Here is a 12529-nt window from a genome sequence, read left to right as displayed (position 1 = left end):
AGTAATAACTACTTTTGTGGTATATTTTATATTTGATTATCCATAATAATCTTTATTATATAATAAATTTAGCACTTAGCACTCCATAAATATTCATCTAACTTGTAGATCTTAGAAGATTGTCTTTCAAAAGCTGTGTTGTCGTTTTTTAATCTCCTGTTGTATATTATAGAAATTTATCATAAACTTTCATATTTATTTACTGCCTTTGAGTGTATGAATGAAAATCCTTAATTATCCATTATTTACATCTAAGAGTATTTGAAACTTAATCACTTTCCATATTTGTATTTGGCACTCAAGTGCATATGTACTCAATAATTGAAATGCCTCATATTTATTGTTGTGACTAATGTCTACAAGAAGAAGTGACAAAGAAATTAATACAAATGCCAGTCAAGTTGTTTTTTGTTTGTTTGTTTTTTCCCTTCAAAACCAGTAATTCCTTATTTAGGGTTTTGTATTTGCTTTTGTTTTCATTATGCTATTGGTTAATGAAGTGCTTGAATTTTTCATTAATCTTTGTTTGAATTTCCTAAGCCATGCTGAGAGCAATGCGCTAGAGATGTCGCAGCCCTCACACCCTGGCCTCAGGGCAGAAACCCAGAGTGTAGATTGCGAGCAGAAGCAGACCAAAAGCATTTGCCATCGTCTTCTCCTGCTCTGTACATTAGTTATAGGGTCTAAATCATACATGACAGTTTATATGCCTATAGGTTTACAATAAAATTTATTTTTCAGATACGTACGATGGCAATTTCTCTTAAAAATAGATATCCCTGGGGCTAGCAGGAGGTATGGATAAGGCGTTGGATTTCCACATGGCTGATCGCGGTTTGAGTCCTGGACCAGACAACTTGCTTTCTCACTTTCTGTCTCTAATTCTCTCTCTGGGGAGCAGATATGCCCTATAGAAAATAAAAATAATAACAGTAAATAAAATTAAATCAATATTTTTTGAACACAAAGTAGATTACCAATCTTTTCTCAACAGCTTTATATATAGTAAGCTTTTAATCACAGGGTGTGTGAGCTCACTGTAGAGACAGAGAGGCAGTGAGAGGGAAAGTGAGAAATCACTCCCCGCCCTGGAAAGATAGTTGCACTACAGTCCCTTCTTCCTCATTGTCCTCTGGGGATTTTGAGCATGTATGCACACACACTTAGCATGAGTTACAAGCCTCTGGATCCAGAACTCGAATGCGTCAGTCATGTGGGAGTCCAACGGCTTGACCACGGTGTTAACAGCTCACTCAGCCACCCTCTCCACAACTTTTCAAGGCGAGCAAACATTTGCTTCTTTAGCTTGTTATTACCTTTCTGTGTTTGTTCTTCGTCTCACTAAGTCTAAACAAAATCAACATATTGCTTCTCATTTTAAATTTAATTTGGAAAACACAGCCACGTTTTCACTCGTTCTTTTTTAAACAGAATTTTTCCTCTCTCATATAGCCCCTTCCTAAATTACTAGTCTGTTTTATTTCTTTCTGAACAGCAGCAGTAGGAGCAATACAAGTTTTGTGATTAGGGAAGTGAAAAGGTCTGAGGTGCTAATAGTACATAAATATTGTCTATTTAAGAATTATTTTATTTAACTTCATTTATTTATTTATTTTAGTTTGACCAGAGAGGGACAGGATGAGAGAAAGAGGCATAGTGAGAAAGCAAACCACCAGGTCCAGGTCTCGAACCACAGTTTGGCGATGTGAGTCCAATGCCCTTAACCACCTAGCCACCTGCTGGCCACTCTCTTCTGTATTTCAATAAGTCAGACTAAATCATTATTACCTAAGTTATTTATAAAAATTTTAAAACATTTCAGAAAATCTTGCAAATCTCAGGAAGAGTGAGACAATAGGGAGAGAGGAGGAGGGAGGTAAGGAAGGCAGAGAAAAAGGCAGAAGAATGGGAAAAGAAAAGGGAAGAGGAGAGGGAAGAAAGAGCTTTGCATAATTGCAATCCTTGGCAGCGAAGTTGTTGATAACCACTGTCAATCCCGGGAAAAGAGCAATTTAAACTCTGATTTTATCATTCATGCATTCTACAAATACTTTGTTCATTTTTTTTTTTAAAGAAAGAAAATGGGGGCAGTCAGGTGGCATGGTGGTTAAGGCAGCTGGACCGCACATGACTAACTGTGGAGTTCAAGTCCTGGACTCAGCAGCTTGAAAAACAAGCTGGGTGTGTGTGCATGAGTTCTCAAAGTCTCAAAAGGAGAATGGAAGAGAAGGGACTGAGTGTGGCCCTCTTCCCTAGGAAGTGATTCTCTCTCTCTCTCTGTTTCTCTCTGACAAGCTCATGTCCTCTAAGCAAACAAACAAGAAAAAACAAAAAAAAAAACAAAAAAGAAAAGAAAAAGGAAGTAGAAAAGAGTCTAGATGAATCACATGAACTTTGTTGGAAACTTTCTCAAATTTCTTACACTTTCTAAACGGTGTTGTTTCCTTTTCAATCGTGATAGTAATGAAAATCCTAAAATAAGATGTGATCATTTGAGTACAGCAAAGTCAGCTGTAAGGCATACATTAAGCACATTGCATAATTAAGTTCAAAATCCCATTTCATTTATATATTTTTAAGAGAGATTTTTGCCCTGGCGGGGGTGTATGCTCACTGGAGAGACAGGGAGAGACAGACAGAAATTGAGAAATCACCCCCTCCGGGGGGATGGCATGACACAATCTCTTTCTTCTGCATTCTCCTCTTGGGTCAAAATCCTATTTTATTTTAAGCAACACATTCAGGAATGAAGAGATGGCCTCAGAGAGAAGCCCAGTCAAATTAGCTGACCCAGAATTAGCACATTGGTTTGAAATAGGAAAGCCCAAAGCTTCTTCATGTATTACTTCCTAACCTAGTTGAATTATCTCAGGGTCGGATTAGTATCAGTCCCTTAAAATACAAATCGCTAAATATATAGGAATTCCTGGAGTGAATTAACAAGATAAAAAATTAAAAACTAAATAGATCCACTGGGCGGTATCATTTATTGAAAATGTTTTGGATTTTAAATATACATGCTCTGAAACTTGATCTTTAAAACCATAAAATTTAGTTATCAAAAACTAGCTAATAGGAAACATGGTATAGACATCGGGTCTTGGATTTCAGCAAATCATGTCTCTACAGTTCAAATGTGATTCTGACTCAGTAGGTCTTGTACTAGGAGAAAAGATACCTAAAGCAGGATGGCTATGACTTGGAAATTAAAGCTCTAAATATTTAAACTGACTTGGAAAGCATCCACAAAGCAAAGTACAAAAAGAAAAGAAAGAACCCAAGTGTTCTAAGTGGGGAATGTTAGTGTAACTACCTGACTCACAGCTATATCCTTTTTTGTTTTTGTTTTGTTTTTTCTCCATTTTGCAGGAAAAGGTCCAGCATTTGCAGAAGGCTTTTGCTTCAAGAGTAGATAAATCCACACAGACCGAACTTCTAGGCTGTGATGTAAGTAGCTATGTGAAACCGTTTTTATATTCTTCATGGGTAGTCTGACCTCCACAGTTTATTTACCTCTGCTGCTGCTGGGTCCACACATTGATTTAATAGAATTTAGTGGTACATCATTCATCTTTTGCTCTTAAACAATCCCCAAATACCTTTTGGAACTGAAAAAGATAATTACAGGCACCAACTAGCATACCAATGTCTTATTAATATTTTTCTACATAACATCTCTAATAGGGTCTTTTGAATTGGTGAATTTTCAGACATGTGGAAAATACATTTCAGACTACTAAGACAATTTGTTTTTAAGAAAGTTCTAGTTTATTTATTAACAGTTTAATGAAGTTATTATGTTTGCAATCACCAAGGGCCTAGTATATCATTTTTACATGCAGGAACTTAGAGGAAATACAACTTTGTGGAGAAATTTACAATGATATTTTAGCTGGTGGGCTTCAGTGCAGGCAGCAGAAAATAATTTAATTGAAAGCTGGTATTTTTTTTTCTTAGTGTGAAATACTTGTTAAACTGCCAAAATGGAATTGTAAAACATGTTTTAATATGATACAGTTCCTAGTACTACCGGATGATTTGGGGAAACGTTGGTATTAATCTCCAATTTTCTTGAACACAGCTATGGAGTTTGCATTTAGCCTAAGTTCATGACTTTAAACTTACTTTTGATTAAAAAAAAATGAATTAATTTGTTCATCTTATACCTAACATTGATGACAACCCTCTGTTCTATTTAAAAACATTTATTAATATTATTTTAGGAACTTGGTGGACAAGTAGGAATAGAACAGATACAATTTTATTTGAGTCTTAAGAAGAGGTATAATGATAAAATGTATGTTCATCTGTACATCTTCATTCTATAATAAATAACATAAAAATGAGCGTCACTTTAGTGTTGCCTTGCAAACTATTTTAATATATTTTATATAAAATGACTTGTTTTTCTTGGGAAATAAACCAAAGTTTTGGATTCAAGTACAAATTGTTTTTAAATGTTTATATATTTTATTTTTAAATTTAAAAACCACTAAAAGCTATTATTTTCTTTTACTTTTTATACACTAATTTTAATATATAATTATTATAGATATCTAAATATTGTAGATATCAATATTGTAACTATGAGACTTCTTGAATACATATCACATGCTAGTTAAATAATGTTGATAATTATTATCAAAAACAAATAATTTTATAAGGTTTGAAGATTATTTACCACGAGTAATTGAGTGTTTATTTTGGATGGTATTTTTAAAAATCTTAAATATATAATATTTGTATATCATTCCCTAGGAAATAAACCAAATATATATTTCACAAATACTACTGTATATATTCATAAATCTGTAATTCAGAGTGTTGTTCAGTATCAAGCCATAATTCCCATTAAATCTTATTTCACCAAAATAATAGCATACAACAGAGATAATACAGATTAATTTAGAGTCTACTTATTTCAGAGGTATCAATTTTCAAATAAGTTAACTGAATCCCAGAAAGGTGAAGCTACTTGTTCAATATGTTCAATACTGGAAGATATTTGTGAAAGTCTATTCTTATTTAAAATAATGTGTTTTTTTTAAAAAGGAAATCAAAACACATACAGTTTAACAGTTTAAAAAAAAGCTATGAATGAACATAGCTTCTCCTCATTAAATCTTCATTCTTCTTAAGCACTTTTTCATATGCAGCAGAGATAGCATAACATAGAGAGCCATTTGGATTGAGTTAAGGTAAAGGAATAAAACTTTCTTGGTAAATCCTTAAAGGATTGCTTGCATGAATATTTGTTGTGACTTAGGTAGTTGTTAACTGAATAGTAATCTGTCCTAAAGGATTGATTTACATGTCCTGGTGTTGTATTCTAGGATGTAATCACCAAATTAATTACTAAAATATGTGTATGGAAACTTATGAAAACAACTACATATAACAATAGTAATAAGCTATAGAGCATTTTATATAGGAAAAACTGGGGAGAGAAATTTTTTTAATGAAGAAATTAGAAATAAGTAGGGACCAGCTCGTGGAGTAGTGGGCTAAGGTGACTGAATGCCACTTCTTTGACTGAGCGATTTGAGTCCTGGACCCGGAAGCTTGAAAATCATCCTGCGTGTATTTGTGTACATGCCCAAAAAACTCAAGAGGAGAATAGAGGAGAAGGGATTGGTATATGGCATCCCCCTTAGGTATGCTTTCTCACTTTCCCATTCTGTGTGAATGCATGCACATTACAGCAAACTAAAAAGAATAAAAATGAAATATTTTAACTGTGAAGCATTGCATAAATATTTGAAAGTATTTGATTCAACATTTTAATTTAATCAACCAGAATAAATTTTCTAATCGTTTGATAATCTTTAATTTATAATAATTTGTTTACATATTTCTTAGGCAATATAAATTTACATTATTTTACTTCACCAATATATACACACATGCACACATGCATATATGTGTGTATGTATATGTGTGTGTGTATGTATGTATATATACATATATATAAAATTTACAAAAAAGTCTATTTATTTTAATTGCCACAGGGTTTATGCACTCATCAGAGAAAGAGATGGAGAAGGAGAGAGAGGAAGTACCATCCAATGGGGTATGGCCATGCTACAATTTCTTCTCCTCCATTTCTCTATCCAGCAACAATTTTCGGGCATACTCACTTACAGGCCTGGCATGCTTTTCAGCTGCCACAGTGTGGATTTGAACTCTGGTCAGCCAGATGGGATCCTGGCTTCCTTAAACAGAATATGGGGCCAGCCCCAAAAGAAAAATCTTATGAAATCTTGTGTGGTGAGGATGATTCTTATACCATTTTGCTTTCTTCCTGAAGTTGCCAGTATTAACTACAAATTATTCTTTTTTCGTTTTGTTTTGAAAGATTTATTTGCTATAGGGCACGTGCGCTCACCAGAAAGAAAGAGACAGTGAGACAGAAAGTGAGAAATCAATCCCCAGGGGGCATGGCCACGTTACAGTCCCTTCTCCTCTATTCTCCTCTTGGGATCTTGGACACACATGCACACATGCCCGACATGAGTTTAAGCCACTGGGTTCAGGACTCGAACCTTGGTCGATTACATGGGAGTCCAGCAACATAGCCATTACAGTAACTGCTGATCCCTGACCACAAATTATTCTTTACAGAACATTGTGGATCATGTTTTTGTGGTACAAGTTTCCGAAAATATGATTCTATAGTCACCATTAATGTAATTTTCCTGGAGAGATAACTATTGTCACACATATTGTTTAAGAGAGGAAATAGAATGCCCAAAATACCATGAATTATAATAAGATCAGTTAAAAATCCCCTATACTGAAAAAGTTTAAAGATTTGGACGATACACTACTTCTGTCCTACAACAGATTTGTCAGATTGGAAACTAATGTTAGTGTATAATGTGCTCTGATTTCCAGTGTGCATGAGAAGAGATTTTAAAAAATAAACTCAGTGAGTCTCAACACAGGCCTATAAACACAATAGTTCTTATGATGAGGGAGACGCTTAAATAAATGATGAATGTGTCTTAAATAATCAATGCCTATTTAACCTCTTTCACCTTCCTCTGTTTGCACAGGCTTAGCTTATTGAAAGATCAAAGAATAATTTCTTAGGTGTCACTTGTGTTATTAAAACAAGAAAGAAGATGAATAGATATAGCCAAGTAGCACTGTTCCCCATTCCAAGATTACTTTAAGAGTAGGGAAGATTTTTCTGATTACATCAACTATATAAATAGTTGATTCAACATGGCATATATGCTACTTGGAACTGTTTCATAGCTTGAACTACTGCAAATAACATTTTGATTAAAATGAAAGCTAATAGCCAAAATACTGAAGGTTTTACATTCCGACAATGAGACAATTCAGATTTTTTAAATCGCTTTAATCTTTATTGACTGTTTTTTTAAATTATGATATATTTTTTAAAGAATTATTTAACTTTTTAAATTACTATTATTATTATTTTTCAGTTTGATCAGACAGAGAGAGAGAAAGAGGGAGAAGGAAAGTGAGAAAGCAAGCCACCAGGTCCAGGACTTGAACTGCAGCTGGCCATGTGGGAGTCCAGTGCCTTTAACCACCACACCACCTACTAGCCACTTATTATTATTCTTAAATTTGCTATAGGGCACATGTGCTCATGAGAGAGAGAGAGTTAGCCACCAGTTCTGAGACTTGAAATATATTCAACCATGTAGGAGTTCAGCACCTTAACCACAATCCCACCTGTTGGCCCAAGTCTTTTTATTTTTAACTTCTTTTTTCTATTCTGTAGAAGATGGTCATTTAAAATGTGCCTGAATGACTTTAAGTAAAATATTCCCTTGAATTAGTGCCTGAACCTGACTCAGAATAGTCACAGCACATCTAACTCTTTTAGAGGCAAATGCACTGAAATTTTACGTGAAAAGGACTCATTTCATTAGCATAAGTTTTATATTTAACACATATTTCTTAGTTTTGAACTTGCAATATTTTGTTCATGTATTAAGAGTTTTGAAGTTATCATATATAGATCATTAATGGTTTCCACTTGGCTATTTACCATCTACTGAGCTGGGTCAACAGGTGATATGTTGGTAAAGGTGGCTAGACCCCACATGGCTGACCATGTGGTTCGAGTCCTGGACCTGTGGCTTGAAAAGTACACCAGGTACTTTTGTGTGTGCATCTAAAATCCTGAAAGGAGAATGAGGAGAAGGGATTATAGTCTGCCATCTCCCATGTGGACACTTTTCCACTTTCCTTCTCTGTCTGTCTCTGGTGAATGTGAGAGAAGGCACCTTCTAGCAAATAAAAAAGAAAAGTTGACTGAATTGTAGCATCACACATATTTTGCCCCAGTTATTTACGAATAAAGCATAAATCAGTTTAGTAATGGAACTGAAGCCATTGTGTGTTTTCCGAATATTTTGACACACTTTCAAAATGGTAGGATTAACTTTACAAATGCAGTTTTCTATGTATGTGCTAGGAAGATAATACTATGTGCATTATGAATACACATTCTGAAAAACTCAATACGGTAGTTTAAGTTAATTTCACAATATCTGTTATTTTTCTTAGATTTAATTTTGGAGATACTCTTGGAATGTTATCGTGCAGGGAGTTCGAAAAAATCTAATTCATTATGTCCTATTCATGTAAGGAATAGTAATTTTTAGTTCTTGCTATAATCATTTTATTAGCTATGAGATAGAGCTGGAGAGATTTTAGTTGTATGCTAATATATGCTGTCAGCCAATGCCTGATGCCCAGTACTAAGATATGAAAAACTACCAATTAGGCTCTCTCATCCAGCTGCTAGTAAACAGCAGTTTATAAAGCTTTCTGTTGGGATTTCATCCATTTCTACCCTCTTTCTTAAATTCAATACTTGTACTGATCAAGTATGAACATGCCCTGAAAAAAATAGAAAAAAAGAATCTTCCTTTGTATGCTCACTTTACGTATAGTAATTTATATCAGATATTTCCATTTATCATTATGGATTAAAAAATAGAAAATTTAGAAATCAGGTTATATATCCTACATTTTCTTTTGGGCTGTATTTTTTCATATTTCACTGAAGTTAACTTTCAGGCAAAAACAGTGGTTAAAAACACTTAAAACACTTAGAGGAAGCATTATGGTCTGTTGCAGGTGCTTATTAACATTTAATTGAGGAGGTGAATCTTATCCAGTGGTGATGTACTAAGGGTGACAGTTTGGAAAATCTGTTTATACATTTATTCAACAAGCATTGCTAATTCTTCCTAGAACCCCAGGCCCTGTTCTTGGGAAGAACCTCTAACCAAACAAAAAGTATTCCTCATGGAATTTGCCGGTGGTGAAGGCATACTTACAGAAAACAATAAGCATAATAAATATGCAAATTGTATAATGTGTTAGAAGGTGTTAAGTGTAATGAGAGAAAAAGCTAGCATAGGGAAGGAATAATTGTGAATATAGGATGTGGAGGTCAAGACTCTGATAAGACATTTTAAACAGGGCAATCTGCTAGTTCTAGAGCTGAGATGGAAAATGTGAAGCTTCAAAGAGGTGAGGTGAAAAACCATGTTTAATCAAAAACCATCTGAGATGTGCTCCTTGAAAACCCCTTGACGATCCCTCAGAAAGAACAAATTGCTTTATTTTGACTGCAGCCCTAGATAAGAATAAAATCTCAAACGTCTTCATTTGAAGATCATGCATTATGAAAAATGCATACAGTACAATTAGACCTAGAATTGGAGCCAGGGCATCAGGAGTCTCCTCTAGACCAGGAACAGTCCCCCAGAGAGAACAGTGGCAGGAGGCTCAGACCTTCCATATCGCATTCACTGAGCAGAAGCACTGGAAAGTAGTGGGTCAGACTGGCCACACCATATCCGTTACATCTGCTTTTTGTCTTTTTAAAATTAGTTTCATTTGCATTTGTTGCACCCTCTTCTTTCTCTCCACACCATTCTCCTAGAACAGACAGAGTTAAATGTATATACTTTTAATGTGCAATGAGACTTCACTGTATATCAGCATATCTCATCAGAGAAGATGCACCACAGTAAAGAAATATAGAATGTACACAATAATTATTTGTGAAAAAATAAGTAAAAGACTCTAATATTTGTACAATTCTAAAAATGTACAACAAATTAGTTTGAAATTTCCCCTTACAAAAAACATACAGATGTGAATATTCTGATATTACATTATTATTCTATATTACTTCTTCATGTCCAGTAAGTATTTTGAAATGACTACTCATGCCTTTTAGAACAAATGCAAATCAGCACAGTTATTTTAAATTACAAATGTTCACATGCAGCCATCTCTGTAAGTATTGCATTGAATGCTTCTTTCTAAAATCCTGAATCTTTATCTCAGGGCCAGATCCTTCCTGGACTGCCTCCAGGTCTTTAATTCAGAGATGACTGGTAGAATTAGTATCAGCTCACTGACAGCCCTTTTGTTAAGAGGATTTGTGGTTGAGATGCTTAATGGGGAAAGTGACAGTCTGGGTGTCAGCTATGAAAGTGCTTATTATTTAAAAAATATTCACGTAAGTAAAACCCTTCGGTGAAGGGTAGGAGGGAGAGAATAGGGGATGCTGGTCAGAGGGAATGAAGTTTGTTAGATGGGAGTTTTGAGATTGCGCAACATTGGTTAATGATATATTGTATATTTCAAATTAAGAGTAAATCTCCAATCTCTCATCACCAAAAAGGATAAGTGAAGTGATGGGTATGTTAATTAGCTTCTTTTTTTTTTTTTGAAAGAGAGAGATTTTTGCTACAGGATGTGTGCACTTGCCAGAGAGACAGACAGAAGGCGAGAAATCAATCCTCAGTGGGGCTATCCATGCTGCAGTTCTTTCTCCTCCATTCTCCTCTTGGGATTTTGGCATGCGTGCAGGCACACTCACATGCCTGGCATGAATTTCAAGCATCCAGGTTCAGGAGTCAAACCACAGTCAGCCATGTGGGAGTACAGCAACGCAACTGTTACATAATCTGCTGGTCGCAATTAGCTTGATTTAGTAATTCCACCTTCATATATGAATCAAAATATCACATTTCACTCCGTGTATGTATGTAATTATGATTTTTCAATTAATAATATTAATTGAAAATTTTAAAAATTGCATATGCATAGGACCAGCAGTTAGCGTAATGGCTATGTTGCTGGACTCCCTTGTAGTCGACCATTGTTCAAGTCCCGGACCCAGTGGCTTAATCTCATGCCAGGTGTGTGTGCGTGTGTGCTCAAGATACTGAGAGGAGAATGGAGGAGAAGGGACTGCAGCGTGGCCATCCCCCCAGGGGGTGATTTCTTGCTTTCTGTCTCTGTCTCTCTCTGTCTTTCTGGTTAGCACATGCGCCCTATAGCAAAAACCTCTCAAAAAAATTGCATATGCACAAAAATAATTTATGTACTAGCAATAATAATCCCAGCTCACTTCTACTCCAACTCATGGTTTACCACTTCTGTAAGAAATACAAATTTAATTGCAAAATTATGAATTTTTTTGGAATAGCATTAGAAGTATTTTCAGGTATCCAGTATGCAAAGTGGCATTCCATAATAGAGAAGCTTTTGTTAAGGGTGTATAGACCATCCATGAAGGAGTTTTGACCATCATCTGGATAAAAATATAAAGTATGAGAGCCAGCAGGTGGCATGGTAGTTAAGGTACTGAATTCCAACATGACCAACTGAAGTTGGATTCCCAGTCCTTGCAGCTGAAAATCACACCAGCCTCGTATGTGTGCATGACCAAAATCCCAAGAGAAAAATAGAAGAGAAAGGATTTGGGGAAGGCATCCCCCCAGAGGGTGATTCCTCATTTTCCATCTCTCTCTCTCTCTCTCTGGTGAGCACATACAACCTATGGCAAAAACCTGTAAAAAAAAATAAAATAAAAACACAAAGTATGAAACACTCAATATCTGTTTATGATGCAGTATGAAATTGCTTCTAATCACTATGCTATGTATGGAATTAAGTTCTGAGGCTTATTCCAGTACTGTTCAAAGTAAATCTTCATGGACATATTTTATATTCATTTACTTCTATCAAAAACATTGCTTTCCTTTGATGCGGTCTAAAATCAGGAAAATTTTGTAAAGCAAGTTAATCCTTAAAAATATATATATAGTGTGTGTGTGAGTGTATATCCTTGAAATATATATCGACTTGAAAGACATATGTATATAATATATATATAATATATGTATATAAAATATATACACACATCTCAAAACATAGTTCTCTGCATACACAAACACACACAACTGTAAGGCAGAGGTACAAAAAACCAGTCTATTGTTTTTTAAAAAATGCCAGAGGGCGAATGTGCTGACCAGAGAGATACAGGGAGACAGAGAGAAAGAGAAAAAGTATCCCCTCCCATGGGGCATAGTCAAGCTGTCGTCTCCTCCATTCTTCCAGATTGTTGGGATTTGGGGCATGCACACGGCAGTGCCCAGTGGATTTTTCAAGGGGCCAGGATTCGAGCTGTGGGTCCGCCATGTGGGATCTGGCTGCCTTAACCGCTAAGTATTAG

The 12529-nt window shown here is 35.2% G+C and overlaps 1 protein-coding gene across 1 annotated transcript in view; it reads left to right on the top strand.

The window, feature by feature from the left end:
• The window catches only part of CCSER1 (coiled-coil serine rich protein 1), a 531900-nt gene that overhangs the window by 510768 nt on the left and 8603 nt on the right, over window positions 1–12529 (top strand). The window contains exon 8 of the mRNA XM_027769856.1: window positions 3370–3447. Within this exon, the coding sequence (XP_027625657.1) occupies window positions 3370–3447 (78 nt within the window). The remainder of the gene's footprint in view (window positions 1–3369; window positions 3448–12529) is intronic.

The sequence above is a fragment of the Tupaia chinensis genome, unplaced genomic scaffold (assembly GCF_000334495.1).
Source record: "Tupaia chinensis unplaced genomic scaffold, TupChi_1.0 Scaffold000094_1, whole genome shotgun sequence".
NCBI classification, from domain to species: Eukaryota; Metazoa; Chordata; class Mammalia; order Scandentia; family Tupaiidae; genus Tupaia; species Tupaia belangeri.
Note: the sequence above shows the minus strand (reverse complement) of the source record. Positions and strands in the feature narration are given on the sequence as shown.